At 36.6% G+C, this 27,803-nt stretch overlaps 1 protein-coding gene and 1 long non-coding RNA gene across 6 annotated transcripts in view; one reads left to right on the forward strand and one right to left on the reverse strand.

The window, feature by feature from the left end:
• Positions 1-27,803, forward strand: part of LOC116550961 (SAM domain-containing protein SAMSN-1) — a 147,669-nt gene that overhangs the window by 53,188 nt on the left and 66,678 nt on the right. For both annotated transcript variants that reach the window (XM_032277171.1, XM_032277168.1), the window contains 2 exons: positions 2,610-2,736; positions 4,098-4,450. In XM_032277171.1, coding sequence (XP_032133062.1) covers positions 2,610-2,736; positions 4,098-4,450 — 480 coding nt within the window. The remainder of the gene's footprint in view (positions 1-2,609; positions 2,737-4,097; positions 4,451-27,803) is intronic.
• The window catches only part of LOC116550964, a 198,327-nt gene that overhangs the window by 1,296 nt on the left and 169,228 nt on the right, over positions 1-27,803 (reverse strand). For 3 of the 4 annotated variants that reach the window (XR_004268642.1, XR_004268639.1, XR_004268640.1), the window contains exon 3: positions 4,295-4,497. This is a non-coding gene — a long non-coding RNA (uncharacterized LOC116550964). Of the gene's footprint in view, positions 1-1,610; positions 1,751-4,294; positions 4,498-27,803 lie in introns of all 4 variants that reach the window. The other variant, XR_004268641.1, reaches the window with a different exon arrangement.

Raw genomic sequence — 27,803 nt, forward strand, 5'->3', positions numbered from 1 at the left:
CTCCTGATCAGTAAATGAATAAACCCCCCTTTTGCATTCTCACTCAATCACCCTGTTAATTATTAATATAACATTTCTTATGTCACTTTCTTATGTTTTATACTTGTTTATATGTTTATCATCTGTCACCTCCCTCTAGAATTAGACTTGATAAAAACAGTGGTCTCCTATTACTTCCTAAATGCCATATCCCCAGAATATGAGGCAGTGCATGGCATAGAGTAGCTGCTCAATAAAAGTTTATTGACTTGCTGAATGCTAGGTTTAATTTATGGGTCAATCTTCTTAGAACACCTTTAGAATTTAAAAACCATGTTACTATAAAGCTTAATCACATTCAGTACAAATATGTAGGTAACAGATAAGAGACTTGAGATAAACAGGGTTATTATTTGGAAAATATTTTAGAGGATTTCTTTTTAATACGTAGTTTTAATGATTCTATTTCTTTTATAATAATATTAATGCTAAATTTCATCCCTTGGATATATAGTACCTATTAAAAAGAGGAGATTGTCCAGAAGTACTTTGCTATTAGAAAGTAACGTGTCTAGTATTAAAAATGTACTACGAATACTCCATTTGGTATATAAAATATATGTATATGTATATGTATAAAGTTAGGATTGTATTTACATTCAGTACATATTTATTAAACCATGCACAATCCTAGGCACATAGGATTTTAAAAAATAAATAAAATGTAGTAGACTGATGTCTAGTAACTCAAAGTGAATAAAGATACAAAAATTAACAATATTGTGCTTTAAAAAGGCTATAATAGAGTATGAAAAAAATAAGGAAAGTCAGTTTGTTTTGAAACCTCCAGGCCATGAGATCTTACTTATCTGAATTCAGATACCTTCCAAATGCTTTAGTTCCTCTTGGGGGAAATCATTTATAGAAAGTTCAGTTTCCCTGGTATATAATACCTTTCCCACATTAAGTGAAAATATTTTTCACAAAGGGAGAAGAGAAGGCAATTTTTGTTGCCAGTGTTTCAGTGGAGCAATTAAGCTTTGGCTGTAACAAGATGAAGTTGCCATAAGAAAAGAAGCACAGCAAAGAAAAAAATCGTTGTGCCATGTCATCTTATGACTTCCGGAAGGGTCTAAAGAGTAGAAACTGGCTCTTCCACAGTTGTAAAGAGTCTATAAAACCAAGTAACTCAGCGCTAAAAGAAACACCGAGAAATAATACAAAATATAAACAGCAATAGAAATTCTGTTGAACAGAGCATGGCCTTTGGAAAGAGAGGGAAAATTTTGCATATCTAAGAATATCTCATCACAGTCCTTTCTGAAAGATTAAAATGATTTCAATATTTTCTCATTTATTTAATGCGAAAAGGTATAGCTTGCTCTGACAAAAATGTCACATTTCCTACATAAGTGCTATTTTGCAGAGACAGAACATCAAGTTTATACTGGTTGTTCAAAGTCATTCTTAAAGACTAAAAATAGCAGCTGAGTATAAAGATTGGAAATGTTACATGTCACATATTCTTCACTCCCAAACATTTATTTGGGCTTATAGTCTCTTTCAAAGGTTTGGAAAGCATTATTATAAGTATGTCTCATTCAAACCTTAATGAGGAAGCACATATTCACCTTTTGAAAATTGCAGTGTCTTTGTAGATGTTGTTTGTCAGCTGTTCAATGGAAAGAATGAGACAAAAGCAGGTGGAGAAATATTTCTGAGTCCAGAATTTTCTAGATGAAGAGGTATTCCTATATGTATTACATCACACCTGTGAATTCAACAGAACACAATGATTTTATCAGTTCATATAAAACTTGGCACATAAAATGTTAATTTCAAAAGTATTTTGAAATCCTTAAGAGGAACTGTCCTTAAGATAATAAGTAAAGGCTGTAGAAATACTAATTCATCAACACTGAACTAGTGGAAAACATTCCTGAATCTTTTAAAGAAAACAGGAATCATTAATGAAATGTTAATTATAATTTATCCATATTTTGTCATAATAAACAAGGGATTCTTATATATTAAAACATAATGTGGCATACTGTGGCTATTCTTTGTGTCACTTTGTGCATATCTTTTAGAAAGCAAGAGGCTATTTTTTTAAAGTGTATTATTTGAAAATTTTTCATACTTGAAACAAGTGCTGTTCGCCCACAAATTTCCAAAAAGAAAATGCAGACAACTTAAATTCTGCTTTATCTAATATTAGCAGTTAGACTTTGCATACTATCAGTCTGTTCCAATACTAGCAAATAGCAATGTTGAACCTCTTGTTCCATCTATATTACACTGCAAAGATCTTTCCACTATTTCGCAGTGGGCAGGAGTGAGTCATTTATAGATATTTCTGAGTTCAATCCATTTTGCTGTATTTTGAGGTAAAAAAAAAATAAAAATTGGTAAAACCACTCTGCTTTAGTATGACTGGCCAGTTGTAACATATTTTACAATTTTGAACCCAAAAAAGTGTGGTGTGCTTTCAAGTTATTGCTTAAATTGACTCAGGCTTCAGGTTTTAAGGTCACATTATTAACTTTTCCACATTTATGATCTCAACATATTTTATATTTAATCTGCTGTGAAGAATAATTTGTCTTTACCTTGAGCTGTGTTTGTGCTAGGCCATAAAATCGGGCGGTGACCGAGTGGAATCAATGGGGACACTAAAGCGACTGCAGAGACTGGTTTGGACCAAGAAAGCCAGAGTGCAGAGTCTGGATGAGGTGAAACCGACATTAATAAACCTCCGTAAGTAAAAGCTCAATAAGCTGTTAAAATTCCTTTGAGGGAGAACTAAAGAAGCATATATTAATGGAGCCCATTTTGATAGGGTCTTAAGATAATCATTAAACATCGAGTATTTCTTTATTGCCAAGTTATTTTGAAACAGGCATCCCCATCTAGTCCTGAATTTTACCCCACATTTATGTCACACCCCATTTCTCCTTTCCTTTGAGACAGGGCTCAGAGACAGAGTGAGAGAAGGCAATGGAGGAAGCTCAGCAGTGTCTACTGTTCCCATTCCTTAGCCACAGAAAACAATATAATTGAATTTTGATGTAAACCTAGCAAGCTGGTATGTCCATGGCATGCAACTTTGATTTGCATTTATTTATTCATAATAGCATGTTTCGATTAATCAAAATCTTTTAAAAATACCCATTAAACATTTGGATTTAAAGGGATTCCATGACATAGAGCAATTGACTCTGGGTGATATATATTTCTATTTCTGTAACTGTTTTTTATATTACTAGAAATTTCATCAGATTCTTTGCCACATTGTGTACATATAGGTTTCACAAATGGACTTTATAGCATTACTGATATGCCTTTTTTGTTTTGTTGTTCTTGCTTTTTAAAAACGATTTCACCATGAGACACACTGCATACATAAATTTCTTGGCAGGTTGATATTAAAATAGACAATTTCAGAATGTCAGTAGGATTTCATTCCATACCCACTAAAATTTTATTCATTTAAGTAAGGCAAATAATTTTATTTGTTTCCTTATAATTCTTTTATTATTATTATACTTTAAGTTCTGGGGTACATGTGCAGAACGTGCAGGTTTGTTACATAGGTATATATGTGCCATGGTGGTTGGCTGCACCCATCACCCTGTCATCTACATTAGGTATTTCTCCTAATGCTGTCCCTCCTGTACCCCGAACCCCTGACAGGTCCCGGTGTGTGATGTTCCCCTCCCTGTGTCCATGTGTTCCTTGTAATTCTTTATTATACATATGACCTTAAAAATTAAAAATATTTAAGAATAGGAACATAACATCTTATAAGAGGTGTTTTTATTAATTGTATTTTTTTCCTCAAATATCTTTCAGCATGCTATTTGTATGTGGCTTCTATTCATTCCAGTGAGACTTTAATCAGTAGATATGGTTTCAAAAATGTCAGAAAAATCAGATTTTTACAAAACAAAATTTTTTATAATGCAAAATAACTTACTCTTTAAAGAAATGCTGCTGGAATAATTTTGTAAAATTGAATGACATCCTGGTTTATCCAGTGTGGTTCACTTATATTTCTTACCTAAATGGAAGTATAATTTCTATATGTAAAGTTTTTAACCTACTTATTTGTCATTCAGAAGATGAAGATGACACGTTGATTTCTTGTTTGAAATTAACCAAATCCCAAGAAAAGAAAACGAGTAATGTTAGCGCAAGCAGGAAGGAAGAAATGGAGATTAGGTCGGATACTCTTTCTGCAACACAGGGTACATCCAACACTTTAAATGACTGCAACTTGGAAGATAAATTAGCCTGGTATGAAGGTGAAGCTGACATATGGCATCACTGGAAGCCTTTTCCTGAAAACCCTCTCTGGACATATGTTGATTTCCAAATAGCCGAGGTTGGACCCTGGGGCCACTGCTCCTCTTGTGTTCGCCACACACGTCTCAAGTCTTCCTGCTCAGATATGGATCTCCTACATTCATGGGTAAGTTTGCAAACTACGGAAATGTGTCATCTTATCTGGGGTTTTGACTGTCAGGAAAGAAACAGATAGCAAAAACGCTAATCAGTCAAATGTATCAGTGTCAGAAAAGTTACCAGAGCAAGAATTGTCTTTCCAAAAAGCAACCAAATGCTTGTGACTTTTGCCCATGTTAACATTTCATATATTCAATTGTGTACAAATTAATGACTGCATAAGATATTTCCAGGGATTTCTTTTTGATTAAAGGAAGACTTTGTGTGTTGACTGAAATCAGGAAAATGTGCAGTGAATTGTCTAAATTATTGCAATTATAACGAAATGGCACTGAAAAATGGTAGCTAATTTTAATGAGCATTTTCTTTAGGCCTGCTATTCTCCTAAGCATTTTGTATGTATTATCTCACTTAAATCTCACAACAACTCTATCAGGTAAGGAATTACATTATGAAACACTACCTTAAGAAATATTATTTCCTCCCATTTTACAATTGAGAAAATGGAGGCACAAAAAGTAACAGGTGCAAAGTCAGACAGCTAACAAGAGGTAGAGCCAAGACCTACAACCTAGATCTTGCTTTTATCTAGAGATCCTGCTTTTGTCTACTACAATATAGTGTTTTCCATATCCTAGGGCAGACTCTAAGGCTATGTGGTACGTGAGAAAGAGTATGCTCTCTGGAGTCAAACAAATTTGGATTCTGGTTTTGTTTTTCTTTTTTTCTTGCTTGGACAAGTTATTTAAACCTTTTAATTTTCTTAAAATGGAAATAGTAAAGAAATAGTAAAGAAGCTAAAGTCAAATATTATAAACTTTCTAGGACTTAAGAATGCTAAACTTTTTTTCAACTTCATTGTAAGTTGCTCAAGGCATGTATTATAACTTTATTTCTCTACAGCTCCTGGTCATTTGTGCTTTAAGTGAATAAATGGGGCAATTTTGTGTATTCAGGAAGCCTACTCTCTACCATTTTGCTCAAAGAATTAGTTTCTCCTTAGGCAGAGGCTACATTATGTAACACATTAGAGGTCCCTGAAGAGGCTTATTCTCCCTTGGAACTTTTTTTACCTTTTGAGATTTGTGCATTAAGTCTCCAACAACTAGAACTAAAACAACTTGTGTTCGAAGTACCATGGTAAATATAACAGGTGTCTGATAACAGACTTGGAAGTGATGAAACTGACCAACGTTAATCATTTCTAAATGTCTCTCCTGCTTCTTTAGTTTTCGTCTTCTCTTCTGCGACTGTTGCACTTTGCAGGTTTTCTCTTTGAGCAGCTTCTTGGAGAGTAGCTGGTAATGTAATTAGGATGTGCTTCTGATGACTCCCTCTGACAGGTTCAGAAGCAGGATCAAGGCTGATGACTCCTTGGCAAGTGGCTAAGGTGTTGTGTAAGCATCTGAACACAGATAGTCCAAGCTTTCTTCAAGAATAAAATCTGGACTCCCTAACTTGGCATTTCTGGATTTCATCAGTCTGACTTAAATCTAATTTTTCATTCTTATCTGTATACTATGCCTTCCTTATTGATTTCCTATGCTGAACTGCCAGATTGAATAATTTGCTTTTCCTAAAGGCTGTCTCGCACTTTCCTGCCTCTCTTTGTGTTTGTGTGATGGCCTCTTCTTGGTATGTGAATTCTCTCCGTTAGAACCCATCCCTTCATCCCTTAGACTCAGATCAAATACTTCATCGTCTAGAAAGCTTTTCTGGCTAACACCAGACAGAGTAGTCCCTCCTTCCTTTGAATGTCTACACTAAACGAGGGCATTATTCTTTCATTACATATTTCTGAAACACATACTGGCATCTACTATTTGCTATTCACAGTATCACGCACTGAGGATGCAGAACTAAATGATATCTACGTTGCCCCCATCCTCATAGAACTTACCATACTCTACCTGTGCTGGCAGTTTTAGTATTTGTATACTTCCTATGAATAACTTATCTTTGTATCCTCCATAGTTCCTGTAATGTAATGAGTCCTCGAGAAATATCTGAACAATTGGCCAGGCGTAGTGGCTCACACCATTAACCCCAGTACTTTGGGAGGCCAAATTGGGAGGATCATTTGATCCCAGGAGTTCAAGACCAGACCAGCCTACGCAACAAAGTGAGACGACCCTGTCTCAAAAAAAAAAAAAAAAAAAAAAGGAAGCATTTTCTAACATAAAGTACAGAACAGAAATAATAAAATAAGTAAATAAATATCTGCGTAGACTTCCACTTGTTGCCTAAATAAATGGAGCTTAGAAACCAATGGACTTTGTTTCCATAGATTCAGATAAAGTATTTCTTCTTGTTTTTCTAGTTGTTCTTACAGCCAAAGCTTGCCTCATTCTAATACATCCAGTTATACATAAATTCAGTTATTTTGTATATGTGAGAGTTTATGGATGTGTGTAGATTTGGCTAAATATACAATAGTCATATTTTTCTTTTTTATTTAGGTAATTTTTGTCTATTTTAACATATAACTTAACGATTGAGTGAGTTTTATCTGCAGAAGGTCAAACATATCTACAGAATGCTCAGAATTTCAGATGATACTGTTCAGCATTCAGGGCAGAAAAGCCTCAGTGGATTTGGAGAGATGGTTCAAGAGCATGTTAGAGTTAAATTGGTTTGGTAAACTTAATGAGACCACTTACACTCTGGGACTTGAGACACTAAAGTGAAAGAAGTTGGATGAGTGCAAATTATGATTTTTATATTCTACACATATATTCTGTAACAACAACAAGTGAAAAATATCCAGTTTCATTTTAGCATCGCTGGATTTTTTTTCAATAGTAATTGCAGGGCTATTATTTGGGTTATTTAACTTTCATATTATAGAACGTACAGAGGCAGTGTTGGGGTTTAAAAGATGTGCTTCTGTAATGAGAGTTACTTACTATTAATGGCAGGTAGTCAGAGGCGACATTTTTTGCAATTTAAAAGGGTAAGAGTGTGGTCATATTTTTAAAAATGTATGTGCCAACATATGCAGATATGATGGAGCTGGGCCTAAACCCCACATTTCATGGGAAATGAATCCAATCTACAAGGACACTAGTTTCTCCTTGACTTCAGAAATGTTAAAAATAGTAGATTCTGGTGTGTGCGTTTTCTTTTTTTTTTTTCCTTTTGAGATGGAGTCTCGCCCTGTTGCCCAGGCAGGAGTGCAATGGAGTGATGTCGACTCACTGAAACCTCTGCCTCCGGGGTTCAAATGATTCTCCTGCCTTAGCCTCCCTAGTAGCTGGGATTATAGGCACTCACCACCACGCCCAGCTAATTTTTGAATTTTTATTAGAGATGGGGTTTCACCATATTGGCCAGGCTGGTCTTGAGCTCCAGACCTCGTAACCCACGTGGTGTCTTTGACTCCATTATTATATCAGAGTTTTTAGGTGGTCTTAAATTAACTTGTCTTGGAAAAAGTCTGTATTTACCCTGGTATGCTTCCTGCTAAGCCCACTGTAGACTCCCACTCTCAAGGCTAATGATGACTGATTGAATGCAGTTCTGACATTGCCAGCAGAGTGAGCTTAAGAAATATCCTTACCTCTTTCACCCACCAACTCCAATTCTGTACAGTGGTCTCAGTCCTCATTCTCTTTCCTCTGAGTGACTTTGCATACCAAAAACACCCATTAATTAAGCAACATTATTGATATCTATTAGAAAAGCTTAATGAAATAGTGTTGGGACTCATCTATAGTAAGTAATATGTGTTTCAAAAATCAAAACATCCAGCAGTCTGTGTTAGGATTGGAGCATTTTATTCATTTGAGATACTATAAACAAACTGAATCAGACAGGGAAATGTATTATTTGTCAAGGGCTCTTCACAGAAGTCAACAGGAAAACGAGACACACAGAGATGTTTAACATGAAGTTAAGTTGTTTGTAATGTCTGTGGCATCTGGGAGTGAAGAAATATATGTGATTATGGAATTGATATAAACTGAAAGGTAAAAGATCAGATTTATGAAAGGGTATACTCCACAAGAGAAATGGAAAAGGGAAAACTAAGGATGAGGGTCTTTTGTAATATCTGAGATGAGTGGTGTTGACAGGGGATTTCAGATGCATCTTAAGAAAGGGAATAGTGAAGGTAGTCAAAAATAGTCTTTGAAGCCAAGTATTTTGAATCAGTTTATAAGAAGAATAACTGAAGAGTACTTATGAAGCTCTGCAAGCTAAGAGCATGGAACATCTTAACAAAAGGAGGAAAATGAGCCATAGGCTTGGTAGGGAATGAGGGTAAGAAAGGATAGAGTTTGTGGGCTGTGAAGGAGAGAAAAATCTTCCTTTCATATATTTTTAAATAACACATATTTTTTAAAACCTGGGAGACTGTTTCAGATTTATAAGGATAAAAACATTTTTCTGAAAAAAAAATTAATTTTTTGAGACGGAGTTTCACTCTTGTTGCCCAGGCTGGGGTACAGTGGCGAGATCTCGGCTCACCGTGACCTCTGCCCAGGTTCAAGCGATTCTCCTAAATTATTTTTATAATATCGAGAAATTGATGCAATCTAGACATAAGCAAGAAAAAATATGCATCGTTTTCCTCAAATTTCTAAGATATTTTGAAGCCCATTTTATAAAAATAGTGTGAAAATTTTTAAAAAGTGACTAACCAAAGATCTTTCAAGAAGAAGCTAAGTCAAAGTCCCAAAAGAACAGAACAGAGTCCTGCCTATAGAAGAAGTCAAACATCGTACAGAGAGAAAATTATAATAGTGAGAGAGAGACTCATATAACAAAAATTAAAGAAAAATGAGTCAAGTTGATATACAGCATCCGAAGATGAGAAATAAACAAGGCTGTACTTAGAGACATATAAGGTGAATATGAGAAGGCTTTTTGGAATCTTACATGAATTCTTCACAATGGTGACAAACCTTGTGGGCCATGGAAAAATTCTTTACACCACCGTTTCAGCTTAAGGAACAAGAGGTCTGCTAATGCTAACCAATAAGAAAAGCAGCAAAAGTTTTTATAATTCATCTTTCAGTTCAAATGGGCAGCAGTGGATGTAATTATTGACAAGGGAGAGTGCTCTTGGGATACACAGCTTCACTGCTAAGTTGTATAAAAGTTTTAATACGTTTTGAGAAAACCAGAGGTCTCTGGGAGACAGACCGCATAACCAGGATAAGCTGTTTGTGCCCGTCCTCCACTTTGTCTCTCTGTTCTTTCCCTTGGCAATCTCCCTCAGTCTCTCTGACCCTAGTCTTTCCCCTTCAATCAACATGACACGGCATTACCAGATTAATGTAACAGATTAATTTTCTTGACTATTCTAACTGATAAATACTATCCTGATTAATGATCCTGAGGCTCAAATCTAATAATGTCACTGTTCCCCTCACAAACCTTTAAGCACCTCCCCACAACTGACAGGGTCAAATCTAAACTCATTCACCTCATCTTCCCTCTAACCAGAAGCACCCAAGCCTTTTTTATACACTGTTTACTACAGGCGAAGTGAGTGTCATCCTTTCACCAAGCACAATGATATATTTTTCCATCTTTATATCTTTATACTATTTCCTCATTTTGGCCTTTCTTTCTTCTCTACCTATTTGATAAATAGTAGTGACGTTTAAAAGTGTAGATGAATGAGTAAGAATCCATGACGTAGACTTTGAAGAACAGAAATATGCAAGAAAAGAATTAAGGCTAGAGCAGATCAGTAAAAAGACAGTGAGTAAGGAAGCACGTGGTTTAGGTAAAAGGAAAAAACAAATTTCACAGGTTCTATTCTCATTTTCTTTGTTCATTAGTGATGTTAGGCTTCTGCCAAAAAACCTCTGTGCTCCGTGTTCCCATTTGTGGTGGGTAGCATTATTTAGACCTGGTAAATAATAAGACATACTAAGAAGAAAGCTCACACATCCACCCAGAAGAAGGTAGACTCTGAATTACCAATGCATAATTCCTCATAATTTAACACCCCTGCGTTTCAACTCCAAGACATCAAAAGCCATTTGTTGGAACAGCTTTAATTTTTTTTTTTTTTTTTTTGCAGTGAAATTACAGTGGGATGGAAAGGTAAAAAGTTTCAGCAAATATATTTGGAACACTTGTGGAACGGAAAGCATCATAAATAGCAATCTGGACTGAGAATTTCAAAAAATAAATAGGAAAATGTGATAGAAAAATGCCAAAACATATCTATATTTACTACAGCCTATACTAAAATTAATATACTTGACAATTAAGATTCTAAAAATAATTTTATAAACTTAAAGCGAGCAAGAACAAATCATTAATTATGACCATTTTATATGATGAAATGTTAATTATGGCCAATTTAATGTTTGATGGAAGGAGAATCAGCATTTACCCAAGAGAAGAATTTGAAAAAAATAGGAGATTCTGCAATAGCTTATTCATTTGTTTATCCATTCATTCACTCATTTAGCAAATTCATGTAAAGTGCCTCCTAAGCCATCCAGTCTATGAACTTGGGAGCTTAGAAGTATATGTGCATATTGGGAGAAGGGGTTGACAAGAGAGTTTATGGGCTCTTATTAAAATAAAAAGGTAAAAAGGAAGAATAGGTAATCACAATTTTTGGTGTAAAAATTCGCTGAAAAGACAAACACTTTGTATTACTTGTATATAAAATAAGCCTGAAAAAAGATCTCACCAGACATGAGAACACATTTTTATTAGATAAAGAAGAGCTTATAGAATAAACACATAAAATATGAGATAATATAATAGTAGAAGATGTCAGGTTTATGGAAATTCCTCAGGTTGAATATGAAGAAAGTAAATCGTAAATGTGCATAAAATGTTTAAGTGTCTTTTCCAATAAAATCTTTTACAATAAAAATAAAGAAAAAATGAGAAAATGTAATTTCTCTGTAAATGTGAAGTATTAGTCTAGAAGCCCAGGATAAACAGGGATATTATTAAATTAGACTTTTGAGGCACAGCAATGTAACATTCAAACAAATCAAATTATTTGGGTTGATGTTTGGCTTCTTCCAATTACACAAACTTCATGCATAAGTGAAAATAGGAGTCCTGTGATCTAGTTCTAGAATTGTTATGGAAAATATGAATCCCGCTCCTTCATGAATTACCCTAAGGGTTTTGCTCCTTTTCTCTCGTTGTATGTTTTCACTCTGGGCTTGTTTACTCAAGTGCATCATATTAAGAAGAAAGTTGAATTGGTGCTCCTTATAGTAAAATCTTGCTAAAGTTCATCATAAAATGTGTATGATTTATATTAGTTCTTATGATCATGAAACAGGACCCATGATAATCGATTATAACTACATTTTGGCTTTCACAAGACAGCTGGAATTTATTTCATTGGATTCTCAAATAGAAGATGGAAGACAACTATGGACAATCTGAGGGGGACCCAATATGCCCATTAGCTATGAGAGACCTAAGTGTCCTTCTTACTTAGAGCCTCTCTTGCATGCTTCAACAGAAGCAAGCAAATCACCAAACCTGGACATCAATCTCTGGCAGGAGAAAGGCCTGGATGTTAGAACATTTGAATTAGCTCATTAGAACATATAATGAGCCTTGGCAAATGTTCCAAGTGTTGCCAAATTTTCTTTTGTTGCAAAGAAATATGTTCATAATTCAAATATTGCTAAGCACACGATAGAAAAGACATATTTTGTATGTGTAGGACAGCGTCTCAGAGGCTGTTATACCCTCGGAGGAATACTGCTCAAAGCCAGAGGAGTCAGCTGTGAGCCTAGCTCTGTCATAGTAGTATCTCTTTGGGTCAAATTGCTTAATCTCCATGGGTTTCCACCTACCCATCTTTGGAATGGAGGAGAATGTCAACGATTTTTCAGATCCTTTTTGTCTTCAATAGTTTGGGACAGAAGAATACAAAGAGGAAGATAAATTCTATGTGCAGAAGAAGATTTGTACATAAAGATTTACTTCTAATTTTCAAAGCAACTTTTTTTCAGATGATGCTTGTTGACCTTATTTTTTCCTTTACATAAGCTGTTTTAGGTTTAGGGTTTTGTTTTATTTTGTTTTGTTTTGTTTCTGAACAACTACATTTCCTCTACCCCATCTACTTTCTTTCTCCCTCACGGTCTCTGGATGCATCAGCCATAACTCAAACAATGTGAGGCAGAACCAGCTATGAATATGAGTTCACTTCAGGGCCACAAAAACTTCTTCATGAGCCACAATTTTCATTTGCATTCTCAGGAAGTCTCACCATTCAAAAAAGATGTACTTTAAAATATCCTTTTAAATGCCATTTCAGAGGGGTAAAGTCTACTTTGAAAAATGGATGGGTGAAGTTTAAATAAGACTGTAGAAGGGAGCAGAAGATCAGGGTCTATGCAGCTTCAAGAGTGCTTGGTCGGAGTGAGACATCTGCTTTTGCCGCCATCACCCCCAACCCCACCCACTACCACACACACAGTAGGTGCCACCTTGAGTGGCTCATGCCTTTGAAATCTTGTTTTCATCACACAGACACACTGTGATAAGGTCACAATTGACTTTGCACTTGACTTTATTTCAGGTGCTTTTATATATTCTTCTAATTGTGTTATGATTCAGTAAGGTGGTATCATTATTTCCATTTTAATGGTAGAAACCTGAAACTCAAAGAGGATAACTGATTTATACAGGTGGCAGAGCAGGATTTTAAGCTGAAATCTACATAGAATCCAAAGTTTTCTGCAAAGATCTTGGCTTTGTAACTTTTGAGACTAGGCTAGTAACTTACCCTTTCTTATCTCATCTATAAAAGTAGAGACAGCAGCTCTCAATTTGCAGTATAAAATAATATCTTGCATGTGAAAGTGCTGATTAAAGGTAGGGGTTTGACCGCTTGATAATTAGAGACCCTGCCTTCGAGGTACAATTTGCCCTTATACTAGCTCACATATATAAGAAGAGCTCACATTTGCTCTTATACTAGCTCTATGAATTAGGCAAAGAATTACTGCCGCTTTACAGATACAGAAATGGAGGTGCATGAAGATTAAGTGAATTACCTGAGATCCTACAGCACATGATGGCAAAGCTGATGCTTAACATAATCCTCCTAACTCTTAGTCCAGACTTTTCCTATCACTAAATTGCCTTTAAATTTTGCAGCAGATATATAAATAACCATGGCAGTAAAGAGAAGCAGCATATGGTGGAAACTCCATGAGTCAAGTAAGCCTGGCCTTCAATTGTGGCCTCTCCACTCACTGTCTGTATAACTGTTAAGTCACCTTATTTCTCTGATTTTCAGTTTCTTATGTATCAAATGGAAAACACAAAGATTTCTTTGTGGAATTCTAGTAAGAATTGAACTAGATAATATATGTAACCTGATTAACTGTACCTGACACCTAATTGGAACTTAATGAAGAAAAGCTATTATTTTCAAGGGAAATTATTACCATCTAATTATAATTTATTATTATATGTTTCTAATTATTTGTCATTCAGTAAGCAACAGCATACTATCTGTGATAGATCAGGTATTTCCCTGAGCTGTGTGGCCACAATGGTGACAAAGACAGGTTCTTGCGTTAGGATGTCGCCATCAACAATTCTGAGCAATTCTGTATTACATGAGAAAATGTTGCACTAAATTTACATTACTGGTTTCCAGTAGTTTTTATGATTATTTCATATAGTTTGCCCCATTATAGCCCTGGAAATAAGAAAGCTGGAGCTAACTCACTGAAATGTATACAACGAGTAAAGGGTGAAAGTTTACTTTTAGCTTCTTGGGGGCACTCTAGTGACGCCATGCCTATGAGTCACTGGGGAATATAGACAAAAAGAAGATGAGGCTGGTGTGCGGGTGCTGGGATCACCATTGCCCTTTTCTGACCTCCCACATTATCACTGTATGAACACTGTCTTGCATATGTAAAATGATGTTAGCTTTTTAAAACCCCTCTCATATATTTTATCAAAGCCACATCACATATGCATCTCATTATATTTTATTTCAAAGTCATAATATATCGCTCAGTCATAACCACCTTTTTCAGAAGAGAATGAAAAATGAAGGAAAGAAATTCATGCTCCCTCTCCTTCCTGGGAAGTTGTAAAGCAAGTGGTTGAATTCTCTCTAAAAGCCCTTATGAATATTCAGTGTAAGATCTTTATGCATCTCATGGTCCCCAGCTATTAAATACAACCATACTGATGAATAATTGGATTAGAAATATGGCCTTATTGCAGCTCACCTCAAGCCCAACCCCAATAGAAACCTATGTCTCACCCATAGAAAGGATTTTTTAGCCCGAGCACAAGATGCATTAACATCAAGAACTGATTTATTCATTCACTCAACAATTTGTTTTGAGTATTTACATCATGCCAGATAAGAGGATAAAATGTTGGGTAGAAACAGATTATTGTGAACCCCATAGTCTAATTAGAGACAAAAATATATTTAATCACATAAATAAAAATAGACATGAAATGGCAGCTTTGATAAGAGCTATGATTGTTACATGGTTCTATGAAGGCCAATAATAGGCATATTTGACCTAGTCAGACAGTCAGAAAATGCTTTTGGATGATTAAGGTCGAATGTGATGGAAGAGAAGAGTTAACTAACCCAAAATGAGGAAAATGAGAATTCATAATGGCTAGGAAAGAAAACAAGGAGATATGGGACAAGGTAAGTCTGGGGAAGGAGTCAGACCACACATGGCCTTACAGGTTATGCTGTTTTGCTGTGTGTTCCCTAAAAGCAAGGAGGAAGCTGTGCAAGAACTTTTTTAAGCCAAGGGTTTATTTTGATATTTCTTGTTGATTTGTTGACGGTATGAGGCTTAAGTTGATGTTTTGGAAAGATCACTCTACATACAGTGAAGAAAATAGATTTGAAGGGAAAAAGAGGAAAGATGATGGTGGCTTGAACTATGGTGGTAGGAAGACGGAGATTAATGAAAAGCTCTCAGGTTCATAGAATTATGTCTCTGACATATACATTTCTCCAAATGAAAGAAATGTCAGTTTCAGAAGTCATCTCTTGTGATGCCAACCGAAAAGCTCTATTCAATTTAGGACATATGGTCACAGATGACAGCAGAGAAGTGATACAATGACACAACTGCACATTCCAAATCTGTCCTTTAATTTTTAAAACTCAGAAACTCATAGCCACCACAGTGGCTTAGTGGAATTATTACCAATGGATAAGGAAATGTCATCCATTTGCCTCCCCTGATTCCACTTGGACATAGGCCATTGTTTCTACAAAGAGTGGCTTGGAGCCATGCAAGGTTTCAAGGGAAATTGGCCTTTTAGAGGGGCATACGAATAGATAATGCATATTGCCACTGTAAAATCTCTAATGAATATTAAGGGTGGCTTTCATTTGTGGTGATTGAAATGAACTCATAAATTCTCTCTCTAGAATGTGGGAATTTTTTCTTCCCTGTGGAGAGATTTAATGGATTTGCGGCATTCTGAATGATTTGGCAGGAAATCAGAGGTACCTGCGCAGTCACCCACAAAGGGCACTTAGTTTCTTGTATGTGATATTCAACCACCACAAAATATTTTCTGTAAGAACCCAGAATAATTGATGCAACCCACTCTAACTCATGACAACGTGTCAACCAAAAAACTGGGGGGAAAAAGTGGTTAAAGACACCACAGTTTTAAAAACAAATTTGACTTTTAGAGGTGAGTTATTTCCTTTTAGAAAAAAAGTTAGGCCTGCCATCTGCAAGAAATTTAGATTAGTTGTTTGTGGCAAGAACCATCATATTTTGAGGCCATTGAGAGCTCCTACTGCTCTCTGTATGGAGTAGATTAAACCATTCCCGTATAGTGATAAATATATTGCAAAAAAATGTATCAGGAATACAGTAGTCGTAGCAGTTAATGATAGAACTTCCAGTTAAAACAATGTTCTTTGTGTTTCTTTGGCCAGTTCCCATTTTATGTGTGCTATTTTTTGAGAAGTTAATTTTTCACATTTGCAGAATCAATAACTTTCAAAGCTTTGTACAATTGAAAAGAAGAATTGGTGGCAAGATTTCTTGGGAGTTTTTCTGGCTGTGTGGGCTTGGGTTAACAGAAAAAAAATCTGGGAAAAAAAATCTATCAAAAGAGCAGATGAGGGTTAAGATTAAAAATATTACCAGGACGAATTTTTTTTTTGTAAACATCTAAGGAAAATAGGGAAATAACCCGAAACAGGAGTTAGCCAAAATGAATTCATTTATTTTACTGTGGAACATGGGAGAGAATTACCTTTCCAGAAGAACTTTTAAATGTGTTTCGTTTTTGTTTAGAGATAGGGTCTTGCTCTGTTGCCCAGGCTGCACTGCAGTGGTGCAGTCATAGCTCACTGCAGCCTCTATTTGCTGGGCTCAAGCCATTTTCCTGTCTCAGCCTCCGAAGTAGACAGGATTATAGGCATGCAACGCCATGTCCAGCTTTTTTTTCTTTTTTTCTTTTTCTTTTACGTAGAGATTAGGTTTCACTATGTTGCCTAGGCTGGTCTGGAACTCCTGATTCAAGTGATCTTCTTCCCTGCCTCCCAAATTACCAAGATTATAGGCATGAAGCCACTGTGCCTGGCCTTTTTAATGTTTTTCGAAATGCTGGAATTGTAGGATCTGAAGTAAAATGAATACTGCTTAGTTTTGTTATTTTGAGGGGGTGTATTTTTATGTGAAATGAATCTGTCATCCTGCTTTCTTATATCATCAGTGAGATACTGTGAAGGAGGTTAAACCAAAGTTCCTGCATTTATTTACACAAAAGAATTACTATTAATACTATGATTTAAAACACTGGATTCTCTTTTAACACTGGACAGCAAAGTGAGGTTCAGTGGGGAAATCTTTCTGAGTGTAGACTTGGCTCTCAATTAGGCTTACGTTGGGAGGGAAACGTCTTCATTTGTGAAGATTCTGGGTTGGAGGAGAAGCCAGCTGATGTTAGCTAGGGTTTCGTTAGCTGTAAAATAAATGGATAGTACTAGATGGCCACTAAGGCCTCTTCCATGAATAAATATTCATGGATCAACTTTATAAAGGAATGAAGAGTAATTGTGGATTATGCTAAGCCATTACCGGGGGAAAGACCTGATTCCCGTGAAAATATTTTTGAACTCAGTACCTTATATGGAAAAATGGTGACCACCCTTTATTACCTGGTTTTAAAATAAATAGGAAAGAAACAATATGTGGGTTTTTTTCAATCATCATTCCATGCTTGGTTATCTTACAGTGGCACACTTATTAGAACTCAGCGCTACTTAGATGAGAAATGTTGTTATAGTTCTATTTATGAGGGGGACATAAGGAACTAATTCTAATTGAGAATCGAAGGCCTTATAAACCTGAATGTTGAAGTAAGAGATATGTCATTAAAGAATCACTGCATGTCTAATATTTTCAAGTAAAACAATCTTGGTTTTACAATTTTGATAGAATACTATGTTCTAAAGCTATATTTCTCAATGTACAGTTCCATGATTAGTAATGTTTGCTTAATCCATACTTACTATATCAGAATTTCTAGGATGGACATCTTTTCACACCCTGCCTAGGTGATGTTTTATGCTCACCAACGTTGGAGAATAATCTCTGAATAGGGAACAGCATTTATTATTCTCTGATTTTTTTAGTTTTGTTTTCACCTATCCAAGAAGTCTTTTTGAGAATCTCTTTTATGTGTATCATTTTCACTAAGTTGTTAAATACAGAAGGCACAACAATCCTGTAAAGTAGGCAATGCAGTTTTCCAAATGACAGGCAACAGGGTGCTGAGACTGAGGAACCTGCCCTAGGTCAGTCAGTTTCAGGGCTGAGCTGGGATTTCAGTCAAGATCTTCTGAGTCCCATTCTTGTAAGACACATCACCTTAGGACGTCATGCTGAGAACACAGAAAAGAGAAAAGGACACCAGGAATGTACTGGGTGTCCCTTGGTAATGCTCAGTATTCAAGGCCTTTATGATCAGCTGGAAGAGTGTACAGAGCCTCTAATGGGTGCAGTGGATGAATTCTCAGAGGTGGTTTTGTACTTTCCAACCGACTGGGCTAAAAATCCCATTAGAGAGTATTTGGGACTTTTTATGAATCGTGGAGTAGAAAAATCCCCAAGCAAAGGGTATTAAACAAACCACAATGTTACTTATCATATATCTTCTAGATTTTATAAAATACTTTTGAATTAAATAATTTTTATCATTTTAACATAATCATTTTTTGGTATTTATGTAAGTAAAATCTGATTCTGTCTTTTTATTTTTTTCCCAAGCTTGCCATCCAAGCTGGATTAGAAACCATTCATTCACTTGACTTACTTGTGCAACTTCTTCTTAGTTATGGCTGTCTCTTTTATGTTCTTTACTGTTATTTTCCGTTCTCTCTTCTGACAATGCCTCCCTGGTATGGATGTTTTAGTGGATTGCCTTCTTCTGGTTCTAGGAGCCATGAAACCCTCTGTCAATACCACTTCCATATGACCTAAGGCCCTTGGCATAGCATTCAACCCCATCATTAAGGGGCAGAAGTCATCTCCTCTGTCAGAGGATCAAAGAAAATGCCCAGTTTACTAATCATAAAGCCTACTTACTTTAGTAAGAGTTTCCAATATTGTTTGGTCATGATCTCTATATTGTAAGATGTTTGAACCATGATAATAGGTCTCCAGGTGGTGTGCATGTGTGTGTTTCTTTGTATTGGATAACACCAACATATGAAATATGAAGAAGGCCGGGTGGTGTGGCTTATGCCTATAATTCCAGTAATTTGGGAGGCTGAGGTGGGCAGATCACTTGAGGTCAGGAGATCAAGATCAGCAGGGCCAACATGGTGAAATCTCATCTCTACTAAAAGTACAAAAATTAGCCAGGTGTGTTGGTGCACACCTGTAATCCCAGCTACTTGGGAGGCTGCAGCAAGAGAATCGCTTGAATCCAGGAGGTGGAAGTTGTATGTGTGCCAAGATCATGCCACTGTACCCCAGCCTGGGCAACAAAATGAGACCCTGTCTCTCTCTCTCTCTCTGGTTTTATTTGATTTCTCATGAGTCAACCTCCCTCTGCCTTTACCTTTGTAAAATGCAGTCATTTTTAAGTGGCATTATATGGTAGTGGGCTTATATTATGCAAGAGATACTTTTAAAATGTTCCTTTAAATGTCAAAATAGATTGTGGGAAATGAAAATCACTAGTGTTAAATGGTAACAAAATTAATGATTTTGAAATACTTATGTTAAAAGGCTTTTTGAAATTGGGTACTTAGCTTTTGTAATGTGCTTTTTCTGATGGTCTTGCAACACTTGGATATCCTTATTCAATACAATTAGTAAATTTGATAGCTATATTTATTGTGCATTACTTCAATTCAGATGAAAGTGGAGAAGAGTCTCCTTTGACTAAAACACAACTGACTTTAAGTGTGGTTACTGCCAATGAGTTGTCAACTACAGTAGCAGCTTGCCCTTTGTGTATCTGGGAAAATTGTTAAAAAGGTAAGGTTATGTCTTTACTAGTAACAAAAGCAGAATCAATTAGCAAGTCCATCTGTAGATTGGTAATTGGAAGTGAATAAATTATTACATGTTTCTGTTACTTTCATTGTCTAGACACATGTCCAATTGGCAAGGAGACAAGGTACGTTGGTTTGTTTTTGAAATTAAACAAATCTACCAATCACCAAATATTTATTAAACTCCTATCTTCAGAGCATTTTTGCGCTTTTAGTTTGGCTAGCATTGTATTCATTATGATGTTGACAAGTTTATGTAGCATGGTATAAGGGAAAGACCACTAGACTTTAAAGGAAGGAATTCTGTGTTTAAATTTGGAATCCATGACATCCAGTCACACTACTCCCTGGTCCCCAGTCCCTTTTCTGTGTGGTAGGAAAAATATAGTTTTTCTCCCAGATTTATGGTTAGGATGCTAAGAGATATTTTATGTGCTGATGCTTGGTTCTCTGCTCGGCATATAGATGGGGGCCAAGAACCCAGGAAACAAATGCATATTTCAGAAAGCTGCATCACAAAACCAGCAAGCCAACTGTAGATTTATGTATATGAGATGCATTTTGTTGAGCTCATTGACTTGTTTTGGCACTTTAACACTGTCTCTGAACTTCTCAGCATGGCTCCTGGTATAAATGCTAATGATATCAATAGAGGATGAGTGGTTGAAGATATTTTCCATGCATCTTGTTGGCCTCCTATAATATACACAAATCAAAACATGTTCTTTTCTTCTTCCTCTTTTTTTTTTTTTTTTTTTTTTTTTGAGATAGAGTCTTGCCGTGTTGCCCAGGCTGGGGTGAGTGGCATGATCTCAGCTCCCTGCCACCTCTGTCTCCCGGGTTCAAGCAATTCTCCTGCCTCAGCCTCCTGAGTAGCTGAGATTACAGGCACGCACCACCAAGCCCAAATAGTTTTTGTATTTTTAAGTAGAGAGGGCGTTTCATCATATTGGCCAGGCTGGTCTTGAACTCCTCACCTCAAGTGATCTGCCTGTCTCAGGCATGAGCTACTGTACCCAGTCCAAAACATGTTCTTTTTCTTCTAGGTTTTACAAGCTCTCTGGTGTGTTCTTTTTGATGTCCCCCTGCTTAATTTCTGTTACTCTTCTGTACTTTTGAAGCCTGAACGCTGTTTTGGAAACTTGTGCATGCTACAACTTTTCCTCCTGAGTGGATTTGGAGTGATTCTCACAAGGCTTCGGTTTCCTCCTTTGATTGCTCCTGAAAAATACTCCCTTGGGTCTTAGGAGAAGGTGATGGTATAGTGGGCACTTGGAAAGGAATTACAAAGTAGAAAATGAAATGAAAGAAAGTAGAGAAGGGAAGGAGGGAAATGATAAAGAGGCTATTTTCTTTGATTATAAAATCAAGGTTTAGATGTACAGCCAACTGCTAAAGAAATGCATGGAATTGCTTTTGGCTTATTGTCTTTCTCCACTAATTTGCTTGTAAGTTTTATTCTGAATGACAGGTTTGGCATTGTGGTATAGTGGTGTCAGACAGGCCTGGGTTTAACTCTTGACTACTTGTTAGCTTTTTGTCTTTAGGTGAGTTACCCATTTTGTACCTCCGTTTCCTCTTTGCAATACAAGAGATAATAACACTTGATACTGTTTTTAAGAGGATTTAGTGAGATGCAGTAATCTATAGCAGATTATCAATAAATGTTTGCTAATTTTGCTCATTTTTCTCTTCCAAGAAATCTTCCTTCTTCTCATCTACTTTTATGCTATAATAACGAATGAGACTGAGTATGAGAACATGAGAAATGGTGGTTTTTAAACACATAATCCATATTCTCCATCTGCATCTCCATCTTCTTCAAGTCAGTATGGAGGCATCTAAGGTCCTCTTAGATTATCTGATTTGAAATCAATTGCATGGGTTCAGAACCAGATATTACTCATTTTAAAAGTCCAGATAGTGTAAGCAAATCAGACTTTAAAAAAATGAGTATATTTACCAATGCTAGACATATAGTAGGAACTCAAAAATGGTGTTGGGGTGAAGGACTGACAAAATGAATGAATGCCACTAGGTAGGTGAGTATAATACCTAACTTGACCACCCCATGCAGATATAGGCTATTTTTGGTTAATTTTTGCTGCTATTCTTAATTGTACCTATATCCTTGCTAAGTCTTTTCCTGCTTAGGTAATTCTACCACTACTTATGCCGACATGTCAATTGCTGTGATGAGGCATTCACAACTCCTTTCAAGTACTATATATCTGTTATTTCCTTGGAGAACATTTGATTTGCAGGGTGAGAAACTATTGTGCATTTCTGTTTAAGGCGACTAATATCTCTAAAATATCATTTTGTAGTAATCACTAAGTACAGAAACCACTGTTGTTTCTGTATCCAGGGGTTAGTCACTGGGGAAGAAGGTCACTCACATGATAAGCGTATGACGCTTCATTTGTACCACAAATGAAGACACCTGGACTCCAGACACCATGCTGCTCTCAGCTTTATTTTCTTCCCCCTTAAATCAAGTTTTTCAGCTCTTCTCTGAGCCTTAACTTTCCTAAATAAATTTTATGATTTTACATAAAAGTACCAAAGACATCTGAACACTAAATTGTGTATACAAAAGTTTTTCATACTTAGAGAGTCTTAATTTAATGACATCATTGTGTAATTCATGTTCAAAACAAAGTGAAGTCATGTTAAATTTCTCCTTTAATATAATTCAACTAGAAACATATACTTTACATTTTTGGTTATGCCATATAATTAATATTTTGGCATCAGTGTCAGTTATGGTATTCCAGTAAATGAAATGAAAGATATATTGGGTCATATCTTATAGTGGCTAAATTATTTACTCATATATGCACAGACAACATGCTGTGTCTCAGGAGGTTATGATGATATTGCAGAATGTGAATTGGAATGCTTCAGCAGTGTCTCCTTGCTCTCTAGTGAATTTGGACATTTCAGTAAAGATATATGACTTGTAAAGTGTGTGCATGTGCATTCATGTCCTTTGAAATACTGAAAGCATACTCAAATTTTCTGCATTTATACTAAGAACTATTTAAATTATCCACAATTAGAAACAGCTAAAAAGTAATAGACTTAGGAACATCATAGGTTGGACTACCATCTACCCAAATTAAAAAGAAATCATTTGCTTTCATTAAAGCTACCAATTATCATAACAGTTCATGACATAAGAGGAAATACACCTAAAAGAAAATTACAGCTATATTACAGTATCCTTAGTATTGATCTTACTTATAGAATGCTTCCTAGGACTTTTACTTGTATCTGAGTAGATATTTCAAGATATGGATGTGAATTCATTTTTTCAATTAGGCTAAAGATCAAGAAAAACAATTCTGGGAAGTCAAATGGCTTGATACTAGAATATTAATTTTATTCATTTTATGGTGATGAGTTTTCAACTGAATTTTTTAATCATAAAAATATCAATATCAAAATTATTTTAAGAGTCCATATTATAGTATTAGTACTTTCATTTTTTACTGTGACATTCCCATCACTCAATAAGGGGATCTGGCAGAATTAAACTTCAAAGCATGTCTCTTGGTTTGGGTAACATTATGTAGACAGGAGAGCTCTAATACATTTTGGATCCCACTGAGAGAAGAAGAGGGGTGATCTTTTCTGCATTCTGTATGTCTGTTTCATAGACAAGAAAGCACTGAGGAAGTTTAGTGATCAACAAGCTTTGGAAATTTTGAAAATTGGAAGAAAGGTCTATCTCTCTACTTCCCATCTATATTCCATGCTCCACATTTCAGTCAGTGCCTTTTATTTCACCACAAATCTGTGTCCCTCTCTTGCTTCACAATGGCTCTTTGATGGTTCCCCCCCCAATATAAATGTATACATAATCACTTTACATTCAACTCTACACTATTTAGCATAGTATATTAGTTTTCCAAGGCTGTCATAACAAAGTCATACAAACTGTGTGGCTTACAGCAGCATCTTATTGTCTCAATTCTGGATGCTAGAAGTCCAAAATCAAGGTATTGGCAGGGCCATGCTCTCTTCAAAGCCTCTAAGAGAGATTCCTTCCGTGTTTCTTCCAGCTTCTGATAGCCCTGGGCATTAGGCATTCCTTGATTTATGGTGGCACAATTCCACTTTCTGCCTCCATCTTCATATGACCAGTCTCTCCTGTTTGTTCTTATATGGTCATCCCTTTGTGCATGTAGGTGTCCAAGCTTCCCTCTTCTTTCAAGAACACTAGCCTATTGGATTAAGGGTTCACCCTATTTCATATCACCTCATCTTAACTAAACGAATTACACTGACAACAATTGTATTTCCAAATAAAGTCACATTCTGAGGTGCTGGGGGTCAGGAATTCAACATATCTTTTTTGGCCATACAATTCAACCCATAACACATGCCATCCAAATGCTTCAGAATCTGGCCATAAACTAGCACCTCCATCCCCCTTCCACATCTTTCTCCTTGTTCATCATACACACTTGATGTAGGGAATTATTCCTCAGTTCCAGGCTATATTGTAATTGCCCAACAGGATTTCCTGCCCACTAGGCAAACAACATCAATCCACTGAAATTATGGCATTGTAGAGAAGAGTTTAACTGACAGAATCCAGCCCATGTTGGAAGAACCAGAGTTATCACACAAATTAGTCTCCCCAAAGGCTTGGAGGCGGTTTTTTTGGACAATTTTGTGGGCAGGGGTTAGGGAATGGATGCTGCTGATTGGCTGGGGAATGAAATCATAGGGGTGTTGAAAATGGTCCTTGGGCACTGAGTCTGCCTCTGGATGAGGCCACTTTACCAGTAGAGTTATAAGTCATGAGTCTTGTGGGGGCAGTCTGAAAGACATCTCAAAAAAACAACTTTAGATTCTACAATAGTGATGTTATCTATAGGAGAAATTGGGGAAGTCATAAATATTGTGACCTCTGGCTACGTGACCCCTGAGCAGTAAGGGATTATAGAAACTGTGCCTATCTTATCAATGTTTAAGCCCCTTTCATAAGTCTAACACTGTGGGCTTTCATTAGTTTTACAAAGAAAATTTAGTTTTGGGAAGGGCTATTATCATCTTTGCTCGAAGGTTAAACTATAAACTAACTTGTTCCCAAAGTTAGCTTGGCCTACACCCAGGAATGACCATGGACAGCTTGGAGGTCAGAAGCAAGATAGAGTCAGCTATGTCAGATTTCTTGCTGTCATGATTTTGCAAAGGTGGTTTCAGTACCAAACACTTTCATGCTTCTAATCTTATCATATACTCTGCCCATTGCTAGAATATGCCCCCCATTTTTCTTGTCAACCTGACAAATTCCTGTTTCACTAAATGTTTTCCCAAGAATTATTTCTTTAGTAAAACATTGCCTAACTTGTCCAGGAAAATTAACAATTTACCATTTATGCTTTCACTGTTTATTACACCTCAGATTGATATAGAATATGTAACATTGGATTCTCATTATCTCTTGATCTGCCTGTCTTCCCATTAAACTGTAAAGTCTTGGAAGGCACAACTCATACCTTTCCATCTTTGGACACCTAATAGAGTTCCAGGCCCATAATAGACATTTGGTAAATATTTATAAACAAATAAGATGAGACCACTTTCCAAATCTTGCAACATGACAAGAATGCTGGAAGGAGCCCAGAAACAGTATCTTATACCTATGGAGAATTCAAAGCCCATTCATTCTTATCTCTGTCTATCTAAAAGAGGGATTTTGAGGCCAGGCTTGGTGGCTTACACCTGTAATCCCAGCACTTTGGGAAGCAGAAGTGGGAGGATCAGTTGAGGACAGGAGTTCAAGACCAGCCTGGGCAACATAGGGATATGCTTGTCTCTGCAGAAAAGAAAAAAAAAATTAAGACAGGCATGGTGGCCCACACCTGTAGTCCTAGCAATACAGGAGTCCTAGAAGGATCGCTAGAGGCCATGAGTTCAATGCTACAGTGAGCCATGATTGTGCTACTGCATTCTAGCCTGGGTGAGCCCCTGTTTCTAGAAAAAGAAGACAGAAAGAGAGAGGTTCTGCCAAGGGACCTTTACTAGTGGAGACATTAGTCAGTCATAGGAAAGACTCTTAAGCTTGTTAGGTTTTCCAAACTGGTGATCAAAGCTGTGCTGGTTTAAAGACCAGCAAGAAACTTCTATAGTTTCTCCATTGCCGCCTTGGTAAGGTGATACTACTGAGTGGACTCTGCTCACCTACTGGTTGACAGTAGAGATGACCTTTGCTGACTGAAATAAAGAAACTGCCTTTGCATGAACCATACGACATACTGATTGCACCATAAACTAGAAAAACAAAAGCCCATGTTTTTCCCCTATGTATTTATTATCTTGTAAAGAAAGTTTCTTTTTTCTTCCAAAGGAGAAGTGTTAATTTTCAAAAACACCATCTGCACAAAGATGAGTCGGCAAATTCAAGTCAAGCTCTAATATTCAGAGAATTATAGGGCCAGGATTTTAGTGGAGACGGGACTGACATAATTTCTTTCAATGGGTAAGGAGACATTTCATTTCAATGAATGCTTTGCAGGAAAACTTGTGGGTTCAGAATTAGAAGTCCTGAAATCAGGAGCTGAGTTGGTGAAAAAGGAAATTCAAACAGTTTTTCATGTGCACAAAAATCAGAATAAGTACTTCACAGGAAAGCTGTTAGAATAAAATAATTTATGTTAAAAGATTTTGAAGCCTTGAGAAAGAATGTTATAAAGATCAATATTAGATCATTATCATCATTAGAAAGGTATTTTGAGATATATCTTATGAATTTCTCTTTTATTTATTTATTTCTTTTTTTTAACAGAATCTCTTTCTGTTGCCCAGGCTGGTGTGCAGTGGTGCAATCTCGGCTCACTGCAACTTCCACCTCCTGGGTTGAGACGATTCTCCTGCTTCAGCCTCCCAGGCTGTAGCTGGGACTACAGGCCTGCGCCACCATGCCCGCCTAGTTTTTGTATTTTTACTAGAGTCGGGGTATCACCATGTGGGATCCACCCTTGGCCTCCTAAAATGCTGGGATTATAGTCATGAGCCACTGCACCCAGAAGAAAGTATTTTTAAAATAGCTTATAGCGTGTGTGTTTCCAAATTTTTGCAGGATTTTTTTCTGATATTGTCTAATTCAACATTTGCTCTACCTAACATAATCCTTATGAGTTTTGAGAGGCATGAATGCTGCAATTTTAATTCTGTTACTTGTCAGTTCAAGGAGGTGGCCTACAATGTGCACATCTATACAGTTGAGACAATTCATGTATTAAACAAACATTTCCTCAGCCCCTCTCTGTGTCAGGTTTTACGCTAGTGCTAGCGATAGACCTAACTTCTGCCTTCCAGTAACCAAAACAAACCAACAACCCAATGAATCACAACAAACAGTAAAAACAATCAAGCACCTATATAAGTTTGCTTGGAGAAAGCCTTTTGTGGCGGTGACATGAAGCCTCATGCTATCACCCCTCCAAATCCACATGCTCTCATCACACCACAGGACCTCCATGGACAGGTGGCCTGAAGGAAAGCAGACTTTAATGACAAGGAGCCAGCCATGTCAAAAGTAAAGAGAAAAGCACTTCCAGCAGAAGGAAGAACTTGAACAAAAGCTCAGGATAGGAAAGAACTGACTGGTGGTCCAAGTGCAGTGTGACCAGGTCAGAGAGAGAAAGGAGAATGGCGTAGATAGGCAAAGGCCAGAGGTGTTCCAGCCTTCCTGGTGACGGAAAAGAGTGTGGAATTTGTTTCACGTGCAATTGCAAATCCACAGTTAAATGCTAAGTGAAAGCAGAAGTGAATTCCCCGTAGAAATTTCCCTTAACTGGTAGCTGGGGATAAACAGCATATTCAAATATCATTATAGCATGTGACAGCAAGAAAACACCAA

Source organism: Sapajus apella, unplaced genomic scaffold (genome assembly GCF_009761245.1).
Source record: "Sapajus apella isolate SASKATOON/1434 unplaced genomic scaffold, GSC_monkey_1.0 scaffold8, whole genome shotgun sequence".
NCBI classification, from domain to species: domain Eukaryota; kingdom Metazoa; phylum Chordata; class Mammalia; order Primates; family Cebidae; genus Sapajus; species Sapajus apella.